Here is a 20,237-nt window from a genome sequence, read left to right as displayed (position 1 = left end):
TTTGATGCTCGTCAAGGCAATATTCAATGAATGAGAGAGAAATCAACATTGAGGTGGGAATACAATACTGATTCAGCCCCTGAGCATAATATAATAATGCCATGAATGAACCAGTATGCACACAAACATATTTTGACAGAAAGCACAAGAAAGATCACAAGAAAGACCTAAAGAAAGTACACAATTATGTACATCGTATGGATAGTGTTGAATTTACTGCCATAATGGGAAATGCATGTTAATGAAGTACTTGTTTGCTAAATTAATTAGCATATTGTATGTTTAGTATGTGGCCACCATCAGAAGTATCTGTCATCTATTAATAACATGTGACATGCTAAAAAGTGTCCCAATATAGTCATTCAGTCATGATCTGCAAATACACATTATATTACGTACATATCAGCTCAGACATGATCTATAGTCCTCATTTGTTGAAAACTATTTTGAGACTTGTAGAGTACGAAGAGACTACAATAATAATAATCTGTAAACACTGCTTTTTAGTACAGGAGATAATGATTGTGTTTCCTAATCTACAGTTAGATTAGTCGTTTAAGGCTTAAAAGTAAGGTTAAACTGAATGAAATGCTTGGTTGTGAATTTTTACCTGGGTACTGGGTTTTCTGGAGGAAACAAGTTTGCAGATACAATAACAAAGAGAGTAATCAAACCGTAAGTAATAATACCATAGGACTCAATGTGAAAAAGGACATACTGACCAATGCTTTTAAATATACTATAGAAGCAAATGCTTTTCAATGTTTAATACAAATCACAATGTTACAGAACCGTGGAAAGTACTTATGTTCCTAATAGAGAGTGTGAGTGGAGCACAGCGCGGCAACTGTATATGGAGCTGGGGAGCAGAGCAGGGTAGTTGCTGGAGTGGAGCGCGGAGTGGACATTTCCGGCCCACTCCTTTACAGCGCTGAGAAGAACTGAGCATGGTTTTATTTTTCTTAAACACATGGAGTTTGCACAAAAAATAATAAAAAGGTGACAAATACAGAAGCTGTCACTGTACAGTATTTACCTTTAAATTAGACATTTTTATGCTTTGAAGACTTGAGAATTGCCTTTTTTCTAAAAGGGCTTTTTTTCTTCTTGTATAGTCAATGTGATTGGTGTTGCACTTCATAATGCATTATGGAGGGAAAATTATATATATATATATATATATATATATATATATATATATATATATATATATATATATATATATATATATATATATTTCTCCCGACTGTGGAGCTGCATTTGTGCCGTATAAAAATGTGAGAAACGCCAGTCTGCAGTTACTGTTTGCAGTTATCCCCCTATACAGCACTGTGACACGGTTTATATTTTCTGCCCTCTTAAGGATAATTCATACAAGGCTGATTCATTAGCGTCGGTGAGACGCTCTCATGTGTTCGTGAGATGCTTTGTGTTACCTCTGAGATATTCAGGATATAAACAAGCCCAGTATAAAGCTAATTTGATATGAATCATACGCATAGTTTAAAACAGGTGAGTACACTTTGCACAACATAGTAGGAACTTCTTAAAAACCTGTTATTTTGTATGTTCACCGTTTAAAGAAATTCTATTTTAGCATCTGTGATGAGTCAAAGGGATTTCGGTCTGTGATTCAGCCTCCCGACAGTAGATGGCATCAAACCAACTCGGGACTTCCCTTACCAAGATCTCATGACCATGGCAAAAGTCATCTTTTGAGGGGCGGCACCTTGGTGAGGGGCGGAAGTACGAGTATGTAAATTCCATCCACTGGAGTCAAGTGAAGGATAAGGACACGTGTCGGTTGGGGATTGGTGTTCCACAGAGGCGGGACATTACATACTAAAGGGAACGTACTACTGTGTTCGGGGTTGGTCCGAAAGTAAAGTAGGAGGAGTAACGGGTGGAGGGGGAGACTAGGTTGGTGCAGCGGGATTTTTAAAACAAAAAACACTAACATTCTTTTGTCTTTTTTGTTTATGTATGGTTCGCCACGAAGACGATTAAAGACGAGTCATCACGGTTTGTTTTGGATTTCACCCCTGCACTCCTTCCCTCACACCATTTTGTTTTCTTTTGTTATTTAATTATTTTGTTGTGTATACATAATAAAAATACATTATTTTATTTCTGTACACATAAATTACTGTCTGGACATTCCATTTAATACACTCTCGCCTCACAGCATCAGTGAATTATCAAACAAAATAAAAACATAAATAAATGTAAACATAATGACAGACACGTGAACACCCTTCTACCACTGAACACAGAACGTTCTTTATCAGAGATATTTCAATCTTTGATGCAGCTGGTGTCTTTTTCGTTGAAGACATTTTAAGAAAAGTTTAGATCTAGGCAGTGTGTTCAAACATTTACCGGAAGCAAACTAAACCTGCTGCCAGGTTTCTAAATGCAGCTAACAAGCAGTGCGCCAATAAAGCAAATGTTTGCTGTATTTATTTTAAGTGATAAAAAATATATTTCCACTATTCTTTCAGAAATGGAAATTTTCACAAGAAACTACATACAAGACGGCAATGGGTACATTTAACAGAAATCGTGAACTCTGATAACTGTGAAAAAAAAAATGCAGCCTTACATATTAATACACAAAGATAGATGGTATTATTGATGTGCTAGGTTTTGCAGTTGCATATTAATACGCTCATTTACATTTATAGAAAACATGGAGCAGAAGATGTTTTTAGAAGTCTGGCAGCAACATATGTATACCCCAGCTGCTATCACCACCTGAGCAAAGCGATAATGCTAGAGACAACAGAAGCATCATGTTCACAGGAAACCAGAACACTTCTTGATGGATGTCATTCTTACGTTTTTGCCACATGTCCAGTGAAAAGTAATACTGATTTTATTTGTTTATTTATAAGTGGTTTGACAAAGCCTTCAGCTCGAGCTCATTGCACCCTTTAAAAACACTGACCCAGACATAGAAACTGCAATTTTAGCATGGTTGCACATGTTTACTTTTACAAACAAACAAAACAAAAACCTAATTCCACATGGAGTGGTAACTAAACTTTTCAGTTTTCCTTGCTACAGGGTTGGGACTGCTAAGCCGTTTCCCCAACAAAACCTTTCTTTTCTTTGAACCAGGCTGGGCAAAAGCCTTCACTGGTTTCCTTCTCTATACAGCACACATCGCAAACTCTTACCAGCTCCCCGATGGTCTCACTAATGGCGCTTCCAGCTCTTTTATTATATGATGTGGCTTCTCCCACTTAGTACCAATTATTCCAATTCTCACATGGTTTTGGCAGGGACAGGAATGAACCCTGTCCATGCCAACCACCACCAAAACACCCAGGCAATTCACAGTGGGTTACTATGAGTTGACATATAGTACTATTTTTTCTACATGATATTATTTTGCTATTTTTCATGTTCTAATATTCTTTAGACTAAAATAAACACAGTGGCATCCCACCAAATGAACAAGAGCATAAAACACAGTAGAATGTATAAGATGTTATTTACACATTGGTTTCCTTAGCGAGATATCTTTTACATGGTAATATCTACGAAATATCTATGAACATTATAATTATTGCCATTTCAAAACAGTGTTTTTTTCAAATATTTGTGCAGTTAAAAGTTGTGCTACTTACATTTAAATGAAATTTTACACTACAGTAATTGCACTACTATTTTACACTACATTAATTGTTATTATAGCACATAGAGCTGTGTGTCTATTGTAAAAGAGCACTTTGCATGAAGTATTTTGAAATTGCTTGTAAGATACAACAACATGCTGCTTGCACAGTAATGACAAAACTAATTATAACACCACCACTTCCTGAAAGAAGGGACCATTATAGCTGATCTTCACAGAGTGGGGGTGAACATCCATCCAAGCTGTAAGCAAATAGCTTTTATAAATGCTTGTGGGTGGAGGAACGCAAGAACTAAGAGATTTAGTGCAGTTAATACATGGGATACTTCTGGTCAGCTATAAATATAACCTCTGGGGTTATATGTGTGGACACAGGTGTAATAAGTGTTCCATTTGTCTCAGAGAAAGATTTATATACCCATCTGGGGATACTATTCATCACAGGAAGACAGTCAGAATTGGGAACTATTAAAAACCCTAATGTTGTTTACCCTTCCCTTCAAGGCCTTGAGGACTTCTGGGTCCTGCACAACAAAGATAGACATAAATTGTTTTCTGTGCTACAAAGGCAAGAAAGTGAGAGCAAAATAATCTGTTGGTTCTGTGAAATAGGCAAACTACTCCTGTGAGCAAACTTACTATAAAGCCATTATCCAAAGCTCTTGAAATACTATGCAGCTCAACGGCTGATCTACAAGGGTCCTGTTTTCAAAACACAACATGTCTTTACGAATGGTCTTTTTAAATGTGATAGAAAGCATTAAAATTGTAAAGCAGGACTTCGTGTCAGACCTGACAATTATGTGAAGAGCAATACACCTTTAATTTAGGCCCTGCAGTAGATAGAAGGCTTGCCCCTGACATGTTAATGTTTTGTGTATTTCATAAAAAATGAGATGTAAATGAGAAAGAAAAGAACACAGCATAACTGCTCCGGTATGTACAGTTAATTCAATACATAATAACAGACTGCAATCTACTGTGCCAGTATCATTTACATACACATCATAGGGGTATAATTTGTTGTACTAAAAATGTGAGAACAGAGCAGATGTTCACATTGAGGAAAAAAACATTAAAAAATAGGTTAATTGAAATCTGGGTAATATTTTTATTTAACTTAAAACGGTCTAGACCAGTGGTTTTTAAAGTAAAAGATCTAATGATCTTGAGTATTTTTTAAATTGTATTATATATTATCTCTAAACCACTGTGCATAAATATTTCATTTTTGTTTATCAGCTCAAAAGGTTGGTATAGTTTCAAAATTAACATGTGGCTATGGAGAGCGCTCTGTGCTGCTCATGAACTCGTTGTATAATTGAATACTAAATCATGAATCATGCATCCGCCCATTATCTGAAACCGCTTAATTCTACAGAGGGTCGCGGTGAGCCGGACCCTAACAAGGCAGGACTACACCCTGGACGGGATGCCAGTCCATCGCAGGGCAACTAAGGAGCAATTTAGAGAGGCCAATACACCTAGCCAGCATGTCTTTGGACTGTGGGCGGGAGCCGGAGTACCCGGAGAAAACCAACACGGAGAAAAAACATGCAAACTCCAAACAGACAGACCTCTGAGGCTGGAATCAAACCCAGGACCCTGGAGCTGGAATATGTGTGCTTCCGAAGAAAAGCACACACATTCACTTTTCAGAACACTGTCTTCTAATTCTGTGCACACAAAGACTTGTAATAAAACGAAAAAAAAAAAAAAAGAATTACTGCTTCTACCAGCAGTTTGTCAGTCCCAAACTGTCGTGACAAATTATATATTAAATGGGGGGAAAAAATGTTAATATTATTTTACTTTTATTGCCATTGTGGTATCATTCAGTACCACAACTCAGTACCATATTTGCACCATTCCATTTTAAAAGGGGTGCTTGAGCTGAAACCTCCAAACAGAAGGGGTACAGTTAAAAAAAATGGTTGAAAACCACTGGTCTAGACTACTTCCCCATTTTATATCAGTTGGTTTTCTGTTTGTTTTTACTATAGGTTTACTGTTAAAAACAGTTTAGGTTATATACTATAGAATGTAGCAGCATAACTTACAACTATGGCTTTTGACTACACAAGACAGCTTAATTGATTATAATTTTCAAAGTTAAACTGGCAGCCTGCCCACGCAAAGGCAACATACACAGTACAATTTGCAGTAGCCTACAGCTTCTTTTTAACAGATGCAGTGCAGCATAGAGTTAAAAAAATAATATTCCAGTTTCCATTTACTGAGAACCCTAAAAGCTTCTGAAAGCTCCTTGACTTTATCGTATTTCCAGTGCTGAAAGAAAGCTCTTGAAATTTAGCAACGCAGATTCATTGTTTTTGGAATATACTTGTAGTTCAATCAGAACTCCATACAATACAAAGCAGCTTTTATATGGGTCACTTCATGAAAAAGGGATTACCAATGTGTGACATGATGACGTATTTTTTAAATGCAAAAATCAAACAAATGTTAATTACAACACTTTAGCCTTAAGAAGAATCATGGTATATGCTGCAAGATAATCTACTTCCTGGGGACTAAGGAAAATGGGTACAATGTTTTTGGAGTTGCTTGTGTAACAGGACACAAAAAAGAAAATTTAAATCATTATAAAATGTTAAGAACATTTCAAGAAATCTAAAATATGTTATTATTGTTTAATACAGTAGTGAACATATTAGCAACAGGAAACTATTTAGAGAAAAAATAAATCTGCAAAACAGCAAATACATTTGCTTTCGCACAGACGAGTTATGATGGCTCAGAATCGACACTGGCCCTGTTCACACTTACTGAGCCAGCCTGACAAGCGCTGAATAAATGGACCGCTAAGGGTTCATTTCTGCATCGTCCCAGCTGCTATTGTTTGCTCTATTACACTCGACCTAGTAGGGGTGTGGTTTGAGCTACGTCACCGCATTAAAGCGTTAAAGCCGGCCCAGGGCCTGCATTGGGTTCACACATACAGATAGGTCATCCCTCAGGCGGCATTGCCTACTTTAGGCCACATCAAAAAGCTGGTCTAAATTTCACCCGAACCAGGGCCGCCTTTTCATTTATTGAGCGTTCACACAAGATAAGGCAGCCCTGGACCGGCCTAAACCGCATGTGTGAACAGGGTCACCGATGCGATATTTTGGTCTGTGTGAATTGCCTATACCGTCACAGAGCCGTCATATTTTATGCCGTCTCTGAACCACCTCGTGAGGTGGAGTCCAGAAGAAGTTAAGGAATACAGGCTGATGAGGAGGTGAATTCACAAATAGAAGGGACTTTGCTTTTGCATGAAGAGCTGGACTCTCTTTGTTTTAAATATATTGTATCACCTTTGCAATAAAACACGCAGCCTACATTGTGCCTGAAGCTCCTGCAAATTTGACACTTAACAGGTTGTTACATTGTATAACATAATAGAAAATTAAAAGCAAACAAAACACAGCCAAATTTACTTCTTTAACAAACAATGGTGCCATTTTGTTTTGGGATTTTGTTTGGTTTCCGTTGCCATGAAAACGATCTGTTGACTGACGGGTTTGAAAGTTGTACTCACATGATCCCTTTGACTGTGTGATGCATAACTGATTATTTTATTTTGGCCCGTTCCAACGCTTGACCGTTTTTTTCAGGGCACACAAAAAAGATACAATTTCAAAAATACATAGCTGAAAGGACTTTATTTAAAAAAAGTAGGCACCCATTTAGATGTACTGTAGTTGGTTTTGTTGGTATAGTAGCCTACTATATTTTCAACAGAAGTAGTATTTTAAACAAATAAACTGTAACATTGAAAACATTGAGGCTTTGTATCAGAAAACTGGTGATGGAGTTGGAAATTGCGTGTGACAGGTAAGTGCATTCATTTCTTACATATACCTATAATGGGAATTGATTTGTTTCTTAAAACAAGGACAGTAAAATGTGACTGACGTGTATCTGAGTGTCGTATCTCCAAGTGCTGGCTGTATTATACAGCCATAGATTTTGCGCAATTTCGTGCAGTGTGAATGGGTATTTTAAATACATTTTAACATCTCCGAGACAGCTCAGTAGCAGCATTTGTGTGAAAGGGGTTTAAGACACCATGTTTTGTGTGTCAGCTCTTAGTCATATTTTTTTTCACAATATATTTTACATCATTATGAATTTGAATACATTTTTAAAGAGGCTTTCTCGTATAATTATATAGTTTATTTTCACACCGTTATATTTTCTTCATGATAAGAGGGTGTTTTAATTGTATCCCAGACACCAAGCCAGTCTAGTGTCTGAGTAATACCAGCATATTTGATCCCCGGCATTAACTATCTCCCTAGTTTCCCTAACAATAAAACAAACACCTATGCAGTGCTCTATTTATATAATATACAGTGGAGATTGCTTATGTAACAGGTTCTATTTATGTAGCCTTAAACATAGCTTGAATGTAACAAGGTAATACATGTAATGATCGTGGACAACATCTGTTTTACGATTGTTGTTATCAGCGTTTCACAATTCTTCCTAAGCTGCTGCCACATTCTAAAGATTTCTTCAACTCTAGGATTGCTGTAAATATAGCATGGGCATTTAGACACAGTTTACAGTATTTGCTTCACTGTCCTAGTAACAGAAGTAACACGAGGTATGTTACATTGTGTGTTTTTGATAGAGATAAGAATTCAGATATGACACATCCTCTGACTTTCACGTTATCTTATTTAGCTATACAAACACCCCTTACTGATTTAGAATTATAACTGTAGTCCTGTTGTATTTTTTTTTTCGTACACAAGTTAACTAACCATACCTTGGTAACCCCCTTTTCATGAAGCGACCCATATAAAAAAGGGCTGCGGTAATGTGAGCCACGAGGGAAATTCCTCCTCTCTTCTGAAACTACATCACTGTCAGACGTCTACGTTGTCAAACAGACACGCTTCCTTATTGCTTTGCAGAACACTGGAACATGCAACAATTAGTAAACACTTTCTGGTATGTGCTCTCAGTACTCTGGCTCCCCAGGGCCTTGATATTTCTATCCACCAAACAGGAGACATTTTGTTTTTGGCAGCTTTCTCCTGATCATCATTTTCCATTAAACTCTTTTTTGGCACATAATAACGCAAAAATGTAAATAATCCTCTCCACAAATAGTTGAAAAAGTGTTCATGGTCTGCAAATCGAAATGGGCTTTAGAACAGCAGTCATTAACAGGCCATGCAATCACCTTTCACAAATATCTACTCATCTGTCTATGGAGAGACAATAGAGTTACCGGTGGCATCAACTGTTGGTCTCTCATCTGTGCTGAAAATTTTTCTTTTCCAATACAGATGTAGAGGAGGGAGAGTTTTGTTAATTTAAGTGCTTGAAAAGCTTTGTGGTAAAAACTATTTTTAACCAGCCCTGGGCCATGAAGTCTGGTGAGCAACAATTATGATATTTATAAGGGTTGACAATATTTAGCCTTTTGTTGTTACTGAAGCAAAACATTTCCCTTTTCTTCCCAGTGTCAACAGTCTCCTAATCACACAGCTTTACAGTCATTGTAACAGGAACTGTCACTCTTTCAAAATGGTTGCAATATAAAACATATCAAAAATAAAAATAAACAACATAATTGAATGTTGCTTGGAAACAACATTTTGAAATGTGAGTTTAACCAGTTAAATGCTGCCTATAATTTTAGTGGATCTGTGTAGCAAAGCAGTTAATAGTGTACATGTGATTAAAGAACAGACAGACAGTTGTAATCCAGGTGGAAAGGTTTGTTTTTATTAGTTGTTTTTGTCCAGTGCCTGATGGCAAAGCAGGAAATAATAATGCGGTGTGTATTACTTACATTTATAATCCCCCAAACTGGTCCCGAAATAATTGTCCCGTTCTTGTAACCCCACATTAAACACAAAACACATATACAAGTCCGGGTTAGTGCGTGAATTAGTGATTGTGGTGCGATACAGTTTTACAGTGGTACAAGTGAAGTGCTGTTCCGGGTTGGTGCTGGCCTCTGGTCTAGTGAATACACTCAACGATAGACAGTACTAACAAACACTTACTATTTATTTCACCAACAGTACAGGTCCTTTCAGGTCAATAACAAAACCGAAACGAAGGAACAGATAACAGCGCTTCAACCCCTATTTACACCGTCACTCATGACCCTTGGTAAACGATTGCAGCTGCTTTTTATGATCCGCGGCTGCCACATCATTTGCCCTCCGGGTCAATGAGTTAATGTACCGAAGCTCTGTTTCTTTTCTACAACAAGACTTCCTTGTAACCCTCGGAACGAATTGTTAGGTCAAGTAGTCCAAAGTATTCTTTTCCCGTTACTTAGTGCCCTCACAAGTCGGGAGGGAGATTTACCACCAAGAACCAACGTCTTTCTGTTACAATCGGTCTAAAGCTTTGGCATCAAAAAATTCTATCAGTTACTGCCAGGCAAACGGATAATCTGTCAAATGTATTATGTTCTCTGTTGAGTTTGTTTCCTATACTCATCAGTAATGTTAGTTAAAAGGCAGCAGCATTTTCAGTTGCTGTAACCAGTGCTTTCACTGTGATGAGGGACAATGCTTGAACACCTCTTCAACGACTCAGATTGATTTCTAAAGCAGCACATTCCCTGGATCTTTTCCCTAATGCAGTACTTCAGTTGAACAGTTGTGATGCGTCAAAATCAGTATACTCTTACAGTAGTTTATATTTAAAAAAATCTTACCTATGCTGCTGCAATTCCAACTGAAAATCAGTCAGTAATGTAGGGGTCGGTGGAGTGGGGAGTGTCAAAGCTTACCGTATCTTTCTGATCTATAATTAATTCCTTGGTATGTCACTAGTAGGATTTGCACTACTGACTGAATGGAAAAATACATTAATTAATATTGCAATATTCCTGTATAGTATATATTCCATATTCAAGTATAAAATCTTTGTCTACATACATAGCTTTTGATTATGCTTTTGAACAAGCAGAAATTAGAGCACTGAGTTTGCTTGCAGCTGCACCTACAGTTGGCAGAATGTCTATTATTTTACCACCACTGTACCACCATCTATACACACTGCCCAGCAGGCTTGGCAGGCTGGAGTTAAGCAATTCATTTTCTGGTGATAAATTCATTCATTTACGTTTCCGTAGGAACAAGGCCAAGAGTATGTCCCTTCCAATAATATCTGGATCTTGTATTCAATTTTGTATTTGTCATCATGACATTACAGGCAACATTTTAAAAGTATTTTTCTCCAAATTGTTATTAAAAACGAGACGCACAATTTTGTCCTTCCAAATCTGCACATCACATACAACAGGGGACAGTATAATAATTGTGTCATTCCAGCTCATGCACACACACACACTGATTTGCACAACACTCTGCTCACATTCCTAGACAGCCTTTTATTTCTTTCAAAGTACTGTCTAAATTTTATTGAAGGAGAGTATTACAGCTAATGAAATAGTAATAATTGTCTTTTCTCAGAACCGCACTTAGTAACACACAAAATACCTAACTTTTTTTCTCTGATACATCTTTTCTCAATGTTTCTACAAAGTAAGAAATTCCCAATTCGAATGTTGCCTTTTGCAACCAATAACTTACAGTAAACAACGACGTTATCAAGCAACTTAACCCTGGATTTAAGTGCCTAGCTTAAACTAAGGGGTGTTCCTGCCTGGATTGGTCGAGCACCTGGCTCGTATTTGTAACTGAAGAGCAAGGAGGAAAACAACCCTTGGTTTACTTTCCTCTCTGACCCTGCAGGAGTGCAAATGCACAAGAGGTGTTAAAGTGGGGAGCCAAGTTCTCTGGCAAGCACGAAATAAAAGGCTTGCATTTCTAAAATGTACATACATGGTGAAATGTACATCAAAAGTACACCTTGAAAACTTTTTTTTTTTTTTTTTTTTTTTTATATAAATAAAACACTGTCAGACCATGGCTATTTTCAGCTGTGTTGCCTAAAACACAGTAAAAGGAAAGTTTAAGCTACAGTTATCATGTACTGCAATAGTTTAACTATACACTGCTGAAGTGATATGAGTGAAAACAGTTCACAGAGAGAGAGCTCCACTCATTTACACCAGAGATGCTGGTTGAGTACACCTGTGACAGAGGAAAAACAAACCATATTGTACACAGTACATCGATGAAAGGCAATAATATGCGCTTAAGTATGGTAGTGTTGTTTAGAAACTGAATTCCAGTCATGGGATTTCATGATACCGACATACAGCATAGCACAAACACAGTAAGAACAGATTCCTGTTTGGGTACATACTTTAACACATGTATTGTCTCACCTAATTAGGCTAGAGAGGACTTTTCTGTATGTGTTAATTAGTTTTAGAGTCATTCTGTACCAAGATTGAATGCCCTTTGTTAAAGGAAAATGTGTGTCTTTTGTTACAATTCTCATCAATTAAAAAAATTAAGCTTACCTTATCTCTAATACCAAGGAAGAATTGATTTTCCAGCCTTCGACTGAATGCTGGAAGAGTGCAGGTCCTCCCCTCCCACTGATCTTATCAGAACTATTGACCATTAGTCTAGTTGATCTGAGGTTGCCATTACTGAAATGCAGAAAAAGGAAAAATAAATTAAAAGGAATACCAATACATGTGGTAAGCCTGTGTATTAAACAGTAATGAATGTTTAATTTTTCCGATGTTATAAAACAAAACACCCATTCCGGTATTTTACTCTCTTCTTCCTCCAGACAAATAATAGTCACAAAAAAAACAATAAGTGGTCTATACATTGGGACACATAAAAGCCAAGTTGTTTTTATTTACTAATATTTTCAGACATATTAATGCATTACTTCTCTCAATCTTATTTTAAACGTTCTGTGAACCAGTCTTGTTTATTAAAGAAAAAAGGCGTGGTCTTTAATGACAGGAGGTGTTCCCAGCTGTGCCATCACTTGTACCATGTGTCACAAGTACTGTATAAAATGTTTTGCAATATATCAGCTACTGATTAAAAATCAGACTTTATGAGCTGCCGGGCATGCTATAACTACTATTAATGTCCTCCCATTTCTTAGCAAAATCGATATACCAAATATGCAGCATCTTGTATGCTGTTGCATTTCATTTTTGTACTTGTCTATACTGTATGTTCTCCATTTTGCTTTTTACCTCTACAAATAGATCATTATATATAACATTTGTAGAAACCACATTACTTGTGGGTACATAATGATTTTTGAAACCCTATTCTTGAAGAGAGATTGGTTATCTATTTAGGGTTAACAAAGACATTTCTTAAAGTGATTTGATTGGGGTCAATTGCATACCAACCCCTATCATCGTAACCAGGTTTTACATTTTTTTGGTAGGCTATGGTATATAAATATAAGTAACCCATTGCCATAACTAGCTACTGTACAGTTAAGAGCTCTGTGTAAATCAGAATGTCTCACGTACCATATTCCATAATAAATTATGTCAAGTAGACAAACATTCTCTGCAGGTGCCCACCTGAGCTCCCTAAGTGCCTGGCTGGTAGGGGCCGATGTAGTGCGATGGGGAGAAACAGCCTGCCGGTTATGCCTTCCTAACCCACGGGAGCGCCAGAGCCAATGCAACGAATCCAGAATCCCCAAAGCATAGGCCAACGACGTTGCACAGCCAGGACGTGAACCTGCGCTCCCCTGACTGTGTGAACAGTTTTTAATCTGTAAGGTTCTCCTGTCCTATCAATAGCAACCCTGGGTAAATGTTGTATGCTACTGTATACTGCTGTTATCCGCAGATGGTATTGAAATTGTGTAAATGAAAATGGAGTCTTTGTTGCTTTGGAAACTAAACTTTATTCATTTTATCCTTTTTCTTCTTTCAGTTGCCCCTTTCTATCAAACGGCATCAAATAAGTAGGTTTCCTGAAGGGTTACTCAAAGAAACCTATACAATATGATTTAAAATCACTAACAGTGTAATCAAAGTATGATATCTGACAGACACACAGAGGTCCCCAGGCTGTCAAAAATGTAACATTTATGCCAATTAGATTTTATCAATAAATAAGGCTGAAATTACTGTTTACTGAAGCACACTATTTGTGTGTTAATCGTATTGGCTAAAAATATATATCTAGGTACTTTTTGGAAGGTAAGGTGTTTTTTTCTTAGTCAGCCTTGGTCACTGCCACCGTGCCTCGTTTCCAGTCTTATTTGACCTGTCTCATTTTTCATAATTAACAATAATCTCACTCAGATTGTTATGCACGGTTCTATACATTTTTTTTTTTTTTTTTTTTAACAGTTTTCAGTGTAATCTGTGTGGCACTATGAATTTCATTACACACCACTGTCTCCTAACCAATCTAGAACAAAGAAAAGGCCTGGAATAACAAAGCCTCCTACTTACACTCTATTAAACGCAGTAGATCTGTGTACTGTATATAGCATTTGACGCACTCACCCTTTTTTCAAAAGGTATTGTAGAGTTTATGTGGTTGTTCTGCCAAACACTATTGTGCAGTGTACATGGTCTTACTGTGCATTTCACCCTGCACCCAAAATCTACATTCTCTTTAAAATCACATACTCATCTTTTTTCTTTGCTGTTTGAACTTGTTTTAAATATATCTTTGTCAAGTTCTCCCACTTTACACCAGCAATAATAATCACTATTTTAAATAATGAAATGTATAGATAGCTAAATAAATATGGTCCCAGACAGGACTTGGAACCTGTTCTGTCTACATTTTAATAATATTTCATTTCCAAATTGTTTAATTTTATCATGGTCTCTATCATTCTCAGGGATTCAAATAGGTCTGCATGAGGACAAGAATTGAAAAAAATGTGGATTTAATAATGGACCTTGCTGACTCACTAAATCCCTTTGTGAAATGCTACTGCTAAACCAATATTTTTACACACTTGTGGTGTCATATGTGCTTCCTTTTGTCAGCTGTACAGCAAAATCATCCTGTACATTTCCAAAAAAAAAAAAAAAAAAGGAAAAAAAGCATTCAGTGATGACCCATGAGCTAATCTAGTGTTTGCCAATCCCAGCTCCTGTACTACAGTATTTCTGTTTTAACAGTTGTTGTATTTTGCTATTATTACATTTGTGAGCAGCACTTGATTGCATGAACACCTTGTTGAGACTGATCTGAAAATCTCTATACACTTTTAACAGTGGGTGAACAGAACATACAGATTTTTTTTTTTTTTTTTTTTTTTTAACAAACCATCTTGGCTATCTTGTATGAGCACAATCCCTGGCGTGTGTGTTCAGCCTGCCCCTGTAAATGAATGCAGTTTTGGGTTTCTTGTGTTTAAAAATGTGTTAAATTTGTATCAAAAGTTTGAGTAAAAATAAGTGTGTGCTAGATATGGCAAGGCTGGGAGGTTAGACTTCCCTCCCTTGTCTAATTGAAATGGAATGTGCAGCAGGTGGCCAGGTGTCAATTGCATAATTGATGTTCAATTAACACTGGCCACCTGCTTTTAAAAAGGGTCTGGAAAGCCAGCCCTTGGTTCTTTCTTTGTTTGGTGGTTTTATATGCAAGCCTGAAGGAGAAGAACCTTTGCCACTGTGTGATTTAATCCCAGGAGTTTTTATTTAGCTTTTGTTAGGGAGGAGATTCAAGGTGTGGGACATCCCTGTATAGCAGGAGTAGCACACGCCCGAGCTTGGACACTTTATTTTCTAGTTGTTTTTGTACTTGTACTTGTACTTGTATTTTTTATTTTTGTACCATGTACCTGTGCATATATATCCTTCTACCCTAGTGGCGGCCACCAATCACTGCAACCCCTTGTAAACAAATAAAACCTGGACACCCGAGTTTCAACTTCTAACCCTCTGCATCCCTCTCGCCCCTCAGCAGGTACCACCCTGGTTACATCATGCCCATTCCAGTGCCTTCTACCATTTCTAGCATGGTTCTCATGAAACTACCTCATTATTTTACTTGAATGTCTGATCATTGTCTACTGTTGATTCTTATTTTAAAAACCTTATGAAAAATGTCCATTAGTAAAACTTGCTGACCATATTGTCCATTATTTGGTTGGGGTCAACTGTTGGCAAAACAGTCTTTTCACTTCCTAAACCAAGATTAACCTATTTTCTGTGCTGCTTTTCGACAGCAATGATGGGAAGGTGATTGCACTAGGTAGTTATAAATTTGTAATCATACGGAAATCCTATATTGTGAGTGAAGAAAACAGACAGCTTTGTATTGTGGCTTTATAGCAACTGACAAAGTGATTGACAGGCTGGAGAAATATTGATCTCTCTGCTGTGTATTGTATAACAGGGATGCGCTTGAATAGTGAACCTCAGTTTCACTCTTTTCAATAAAGGATGCCTAAAAAAAAAACAATTCTAAAATTAAACTTCACTTATTTTATTGGGCAAATATTAAGTAGGTCTAACAGCAGACACCTTATATGTATGATTAGCTCCGAAACCTCATAGAACATGTTATCTAACTGCAGTATTCAAATATAATCTGATCAAACAGTCCTCAAATAGCTAATTCAGTTTTAATGAAAAGTATTGTGCAATTGAACAAATAGCATGAACTGAAATGGTTATCCTGCCAAAAAAATGCCACTCAGTTTTGAGTTTAAAAACATTCCGCATTGAAAAATATTAATATGAATAATTTAAAAAAGTTATGGGATAAAAATTCCATAAATATGCAAATATGAACTTCTGCAGAAAGTGTGGCTATAGTTTAAATGGTGAATTGCATGCAGCAAGTGTATTTGTATTCATTTATTTAAATTTGTTTTTTTTTAATAAACATATCTCTTTGCAAACTAAAGTGACACCCTAAAGTATTTTTCAAGGCAATACTATAAATGTGCTTTCCTGTGTTTTGATGTGTATGCACACTGCTTGCAATACACATGAAAGAAGAAAACCACAGTCTGAAACTGCTGTGTCTGTGTGGACGGCTATCTGACCACATAGTCCCACCATCAGCACAACTGATATATCACCCAAGCTCCCCTCTTCCTGTATTTCAGTCACTTATAATTAGCAGCTGTGTACATAACTACTAGTAATGCACCATCTTTCACACACTTTAAAATTTATATATATGTGAGTGAAAAGCCAGATCGCCAACCAGGCTCGCTCTGGTTCTTTTCCCTTCAAAGTCACGACCGACACACAGGATTTAAATGAAATAGCACTGATGCACACTTTTAATTACAAAAATCAACTAAAACAAAAACAAATGCCTTGCTCTTTTGGAGCACTGACTAAGCATTCGTTGCATGTTCCTGACTAGCTCGCAAACCTAAAATAACCACACAAGTTTACAAAACACATACCGTATGACAACTCGGCAGCAAGGTACACCTCCTGCTTCCTTCTACTCAGCCATCCCGAGCAGACTGACTGCTCACCTTAAACATCCTGAACCTGTTACTAATTTGCAATGCATCCCTGGTGCAGGGGAAAATTAACAATTAACTCATTAAATAATTCAACCAAAAACTTGTATATGCACATGTTTTTGGCAGGGAGGATATTAACTCCCCCCCTGTCATGTTACTATCTATCTATCTATATATATATAAAGATTTACACTCTCTCAGGTTTTATTTCCAGCACGTAAACACTAACCCTACACACAGGAACTTCTTTTAACACTGCAGTTGCGCTACTTTATTTACGAAACACTGCGAAAACAAACCTAACCTAACAAGCACTAACTACACATTTATTTCTGGAATCTTCCAATCAAATCGTGCAGCTACTCCGCTTACCGGTTTCAAACATACACCTCAAAAACACAGTTTTCTCACACAAACAACCAGGTTTTCCTACTGCCTCCCTTTATAGTTTCACTCTGCAGCAGCCCAGAACAGACTAGTTGCTATCTTTTTATTATCTGTAGCTGGCTCTAATTTTCAATGCCTGCCAGCTGGTCATAATAATTAACACTGAACAGACAATTAGAAATTATAGGCTGTTCAGCCCCACGGCCTTCCGGGGAATGTAGTCCCTCCACCCACACACACATACACATACATATATATGTGTGTGTGTGCATGTGTGTGTGTGAGAGAGAGTCTTTTAATACATATTTTATGAAAACAACAATACTCCCTGGTCAGAAAAACAACTTTGTTCTTCAGTAAGACTCAGACATATTTTTACCAACCAAGTTTTTTATTTGCCTCTCATTGTGTGGATGTGTATGACAAGTTACACTGATATATTTTGGTAACTACAGCAAAAGCCAGTTCAGGCATGTTGATACTGAACATAAAAACACAAACTACATTCCTTTCACAGCAATATGTGGCAACTGCAATCTGAAAAGTACATGCTTGAGAGGCAGAGTATTTGTGCAGTTTTTAGATATATGGTACTGAAGAAAATTAGGTTTCCAATTTAGATTTGCAGACTTTTCTCCCCTAATAAAAGTTTACAACAGCAAAAGCATGGCAAAGTGTATTAAAACACAGTGAAAGCATGGTAAAATCACTGAGAGGTATGGTAAAGCATATTACAAAAACATTACAGACCATGGCAATGCATGGAAAATGCATAGTATAGCCATTGGAAAAACATAGAGAAACTGCAAAATCACTGTGCAAAATTTACATTGGTAAACTTTTAGAAGGCTACCCAGATGTTTGTGTAAAAGACTAAAAACTTGTGTTTTGTGTTCTATGATGGTTTTGTGTGTCAGTATGTAACTTCCTTTTTGAGAACAAAAATAAGGATGTTTACCAATTATATTCACCTTTCATGTTGCATACTGTCATCTGTGTTTCATAGTATCCCTTCCTGTCAAGCTTTGTTTTATTATAATAGTTACAGTGAAACTAAGGAAGGGGATACCCTGCTTAAGTCACAGGTTGGAAAACACATTTATCTCAGTACAAATGAGCTCTGTGTTAAAATCATATCCAAAGGCTCTTCTATTACAATAGTTTAAGTTATTTAATGTAGAAAAAAACAGGTGCAAGACTACCACAAGCAAAAACAGCCTTGCTCAAAATGCCAGCCAAACCAGACACGGCACGTGAAACCACATCTGAGACAAAAACATAAATCTGCACTCACGGTAACTCCTATTTTTATGTTTTTGTTTTAAAATAAGATAACATGTATATGCAGCACAAATCTTCTTTAAGTAACAAAATATATGCTACATGTCACTAGTATTGTAATATGTAGTAGTTACTTTTCAAAGGGGTTGAAATATTACAGTATAATGATGCATTCTTTAACATTTGGAATCAAACACAAATAGTGACCTTTAAATCTAATTTTGATCCACTGGACACCCAAGAACCTTAGTGTGACCCCTTGGAATGAGATTAGGGTTAAAAAAATGTGACCAGGCTGAGCCACAAGACTGTGGCTAAAGCATGTCACACAAGAAAAAGCAATAAAGTCATTACACAATGAATAGGTAAACGGATTTAATCTGAGTGTTATAGTCATGATTCCATAGTAGACATCTATTCTGCACTCTTGTATTTTTCTAGTAGCATCTTCATTTGTTTTTCTTTAAAATATATATATATATATATATATATATATATATATATATATATATATATATATATATATATATATATATAATATATATATATATATATATATATATATATATATATAAGAATTCTTTCGTCTTGGCGATCGAAAAAATTTTTAATTGATTAAAGGGGATTTCCCCTTATCCAGGGTTTTCGGAATATCTATCTATCTATCTATCTATCTATATATATATATAGAGAGAGAGAGAGAGAGAGAGAGAGAGAGGCATGAACCCAGGACTTCTCACACTCCAGCATAGCACCGATACCGCTGTAGAAAAGAGGCGGTATCCTTTGCAAGGAGCGTATATAGAGCTTATGTCTTTGTATGTGATTATGTCAATTACCAGCCCTGCTACTGCCCTCCCCCGTGCATGCTACAATACATTTGTGTAGCATTATAATATAATAATGTTCAATAAAACAAAAACAAAAATCTGTCTAAAATGCAAGAAAAAAATTACATTCTAGCCTAAACCCTAGATTCCTATAGTAACAGCAGCAGCTCCTCATCGGGGGGTAAGGCTCCGTTATAAACTCCTGTCTGCTTATAACCACAGTACTAGCAGTAGCAGATCACTGGTTTTAATTTCTTTTTCATCAGACAGGCCTCCGTTACAAACGATTTGCTATAACCACAGTACAAGCAATAGCAGATGATGTAGTCTGATCCCTGGTTTTAATTGGAGGAGCAACTCAAACCCACCTACCCCCTGCTGAATCACTGCTTTACTGAGTATGTGCGATTTTATGAGTGGTGGAATGAGATTTTGACCAGAAGAATAATTCCATTATAATGGTGGGGCAATGTAAAAAATATATCGTGGACAATCCTATGACTGTTTAGTCCCCATTAAACCACAGTTATTCAAATCCAGCGTTGTTGACATGCGTGGATTACGGGAGGTAATTAAGTTTTTGTTGTAAGTCATATTTATATTATTTTAGCCTTTCCACTGCAGTATTTGTTCACTCCCTTTTCGCCTGGAAGTTACAACGTCACAACTCACTAGACTGGGGTATAGCCGGCAGATATGTGAAAATGTTGCATTTAGGAACATCTACAGAAAATGACATTTACACATGC

The 20,237-nt window shown here is 36.8% G+C and overlaps 1 protein-coding gene across 1 annotated transcript in view; it reads right to left on the bottom strand.

Moving 5' to 3' along the window:
- The window catches only part of LOC121315107 (CMP-N-acetylneuraminate-poly-alpha-2,8-sialyltransferase-like), a 35,549-nt gene that overhangs the window by 12,693 nt on the left and 2,619 nt on the right, over nt 1-20,237 (bottom strand). The window contains exon 2 of the mRNA XM_041249028.1: nt 12,060-12,191. Coding sequence (XP_041104962.1) covers nt 12,060-12,191 — 132 coding nt within the window. The remainder of the gene's footprint in view (nt 1-12,059; nt 12,192-20,237) is intronic.

This window comes from Polyodon spathula, chromosome 1, assembly GCF_017654505.1.
Source record: "Polyodon spathula isolate WHYD16114869_AA chromosome 1, ASM1765450v1, whole genome shotgun sequence".
Taxonomy (NCBI): Eukaryota; Metazoa; Chordata; class Actinopteri; order Acipenseriformes; family Polyodontidae; genus Polyodon; species Polyodon spathula.
Note: the sequence above shows the minus strand (reverse complement) of the source record. Positions and strands in the feature narration are given on the sequence as shown.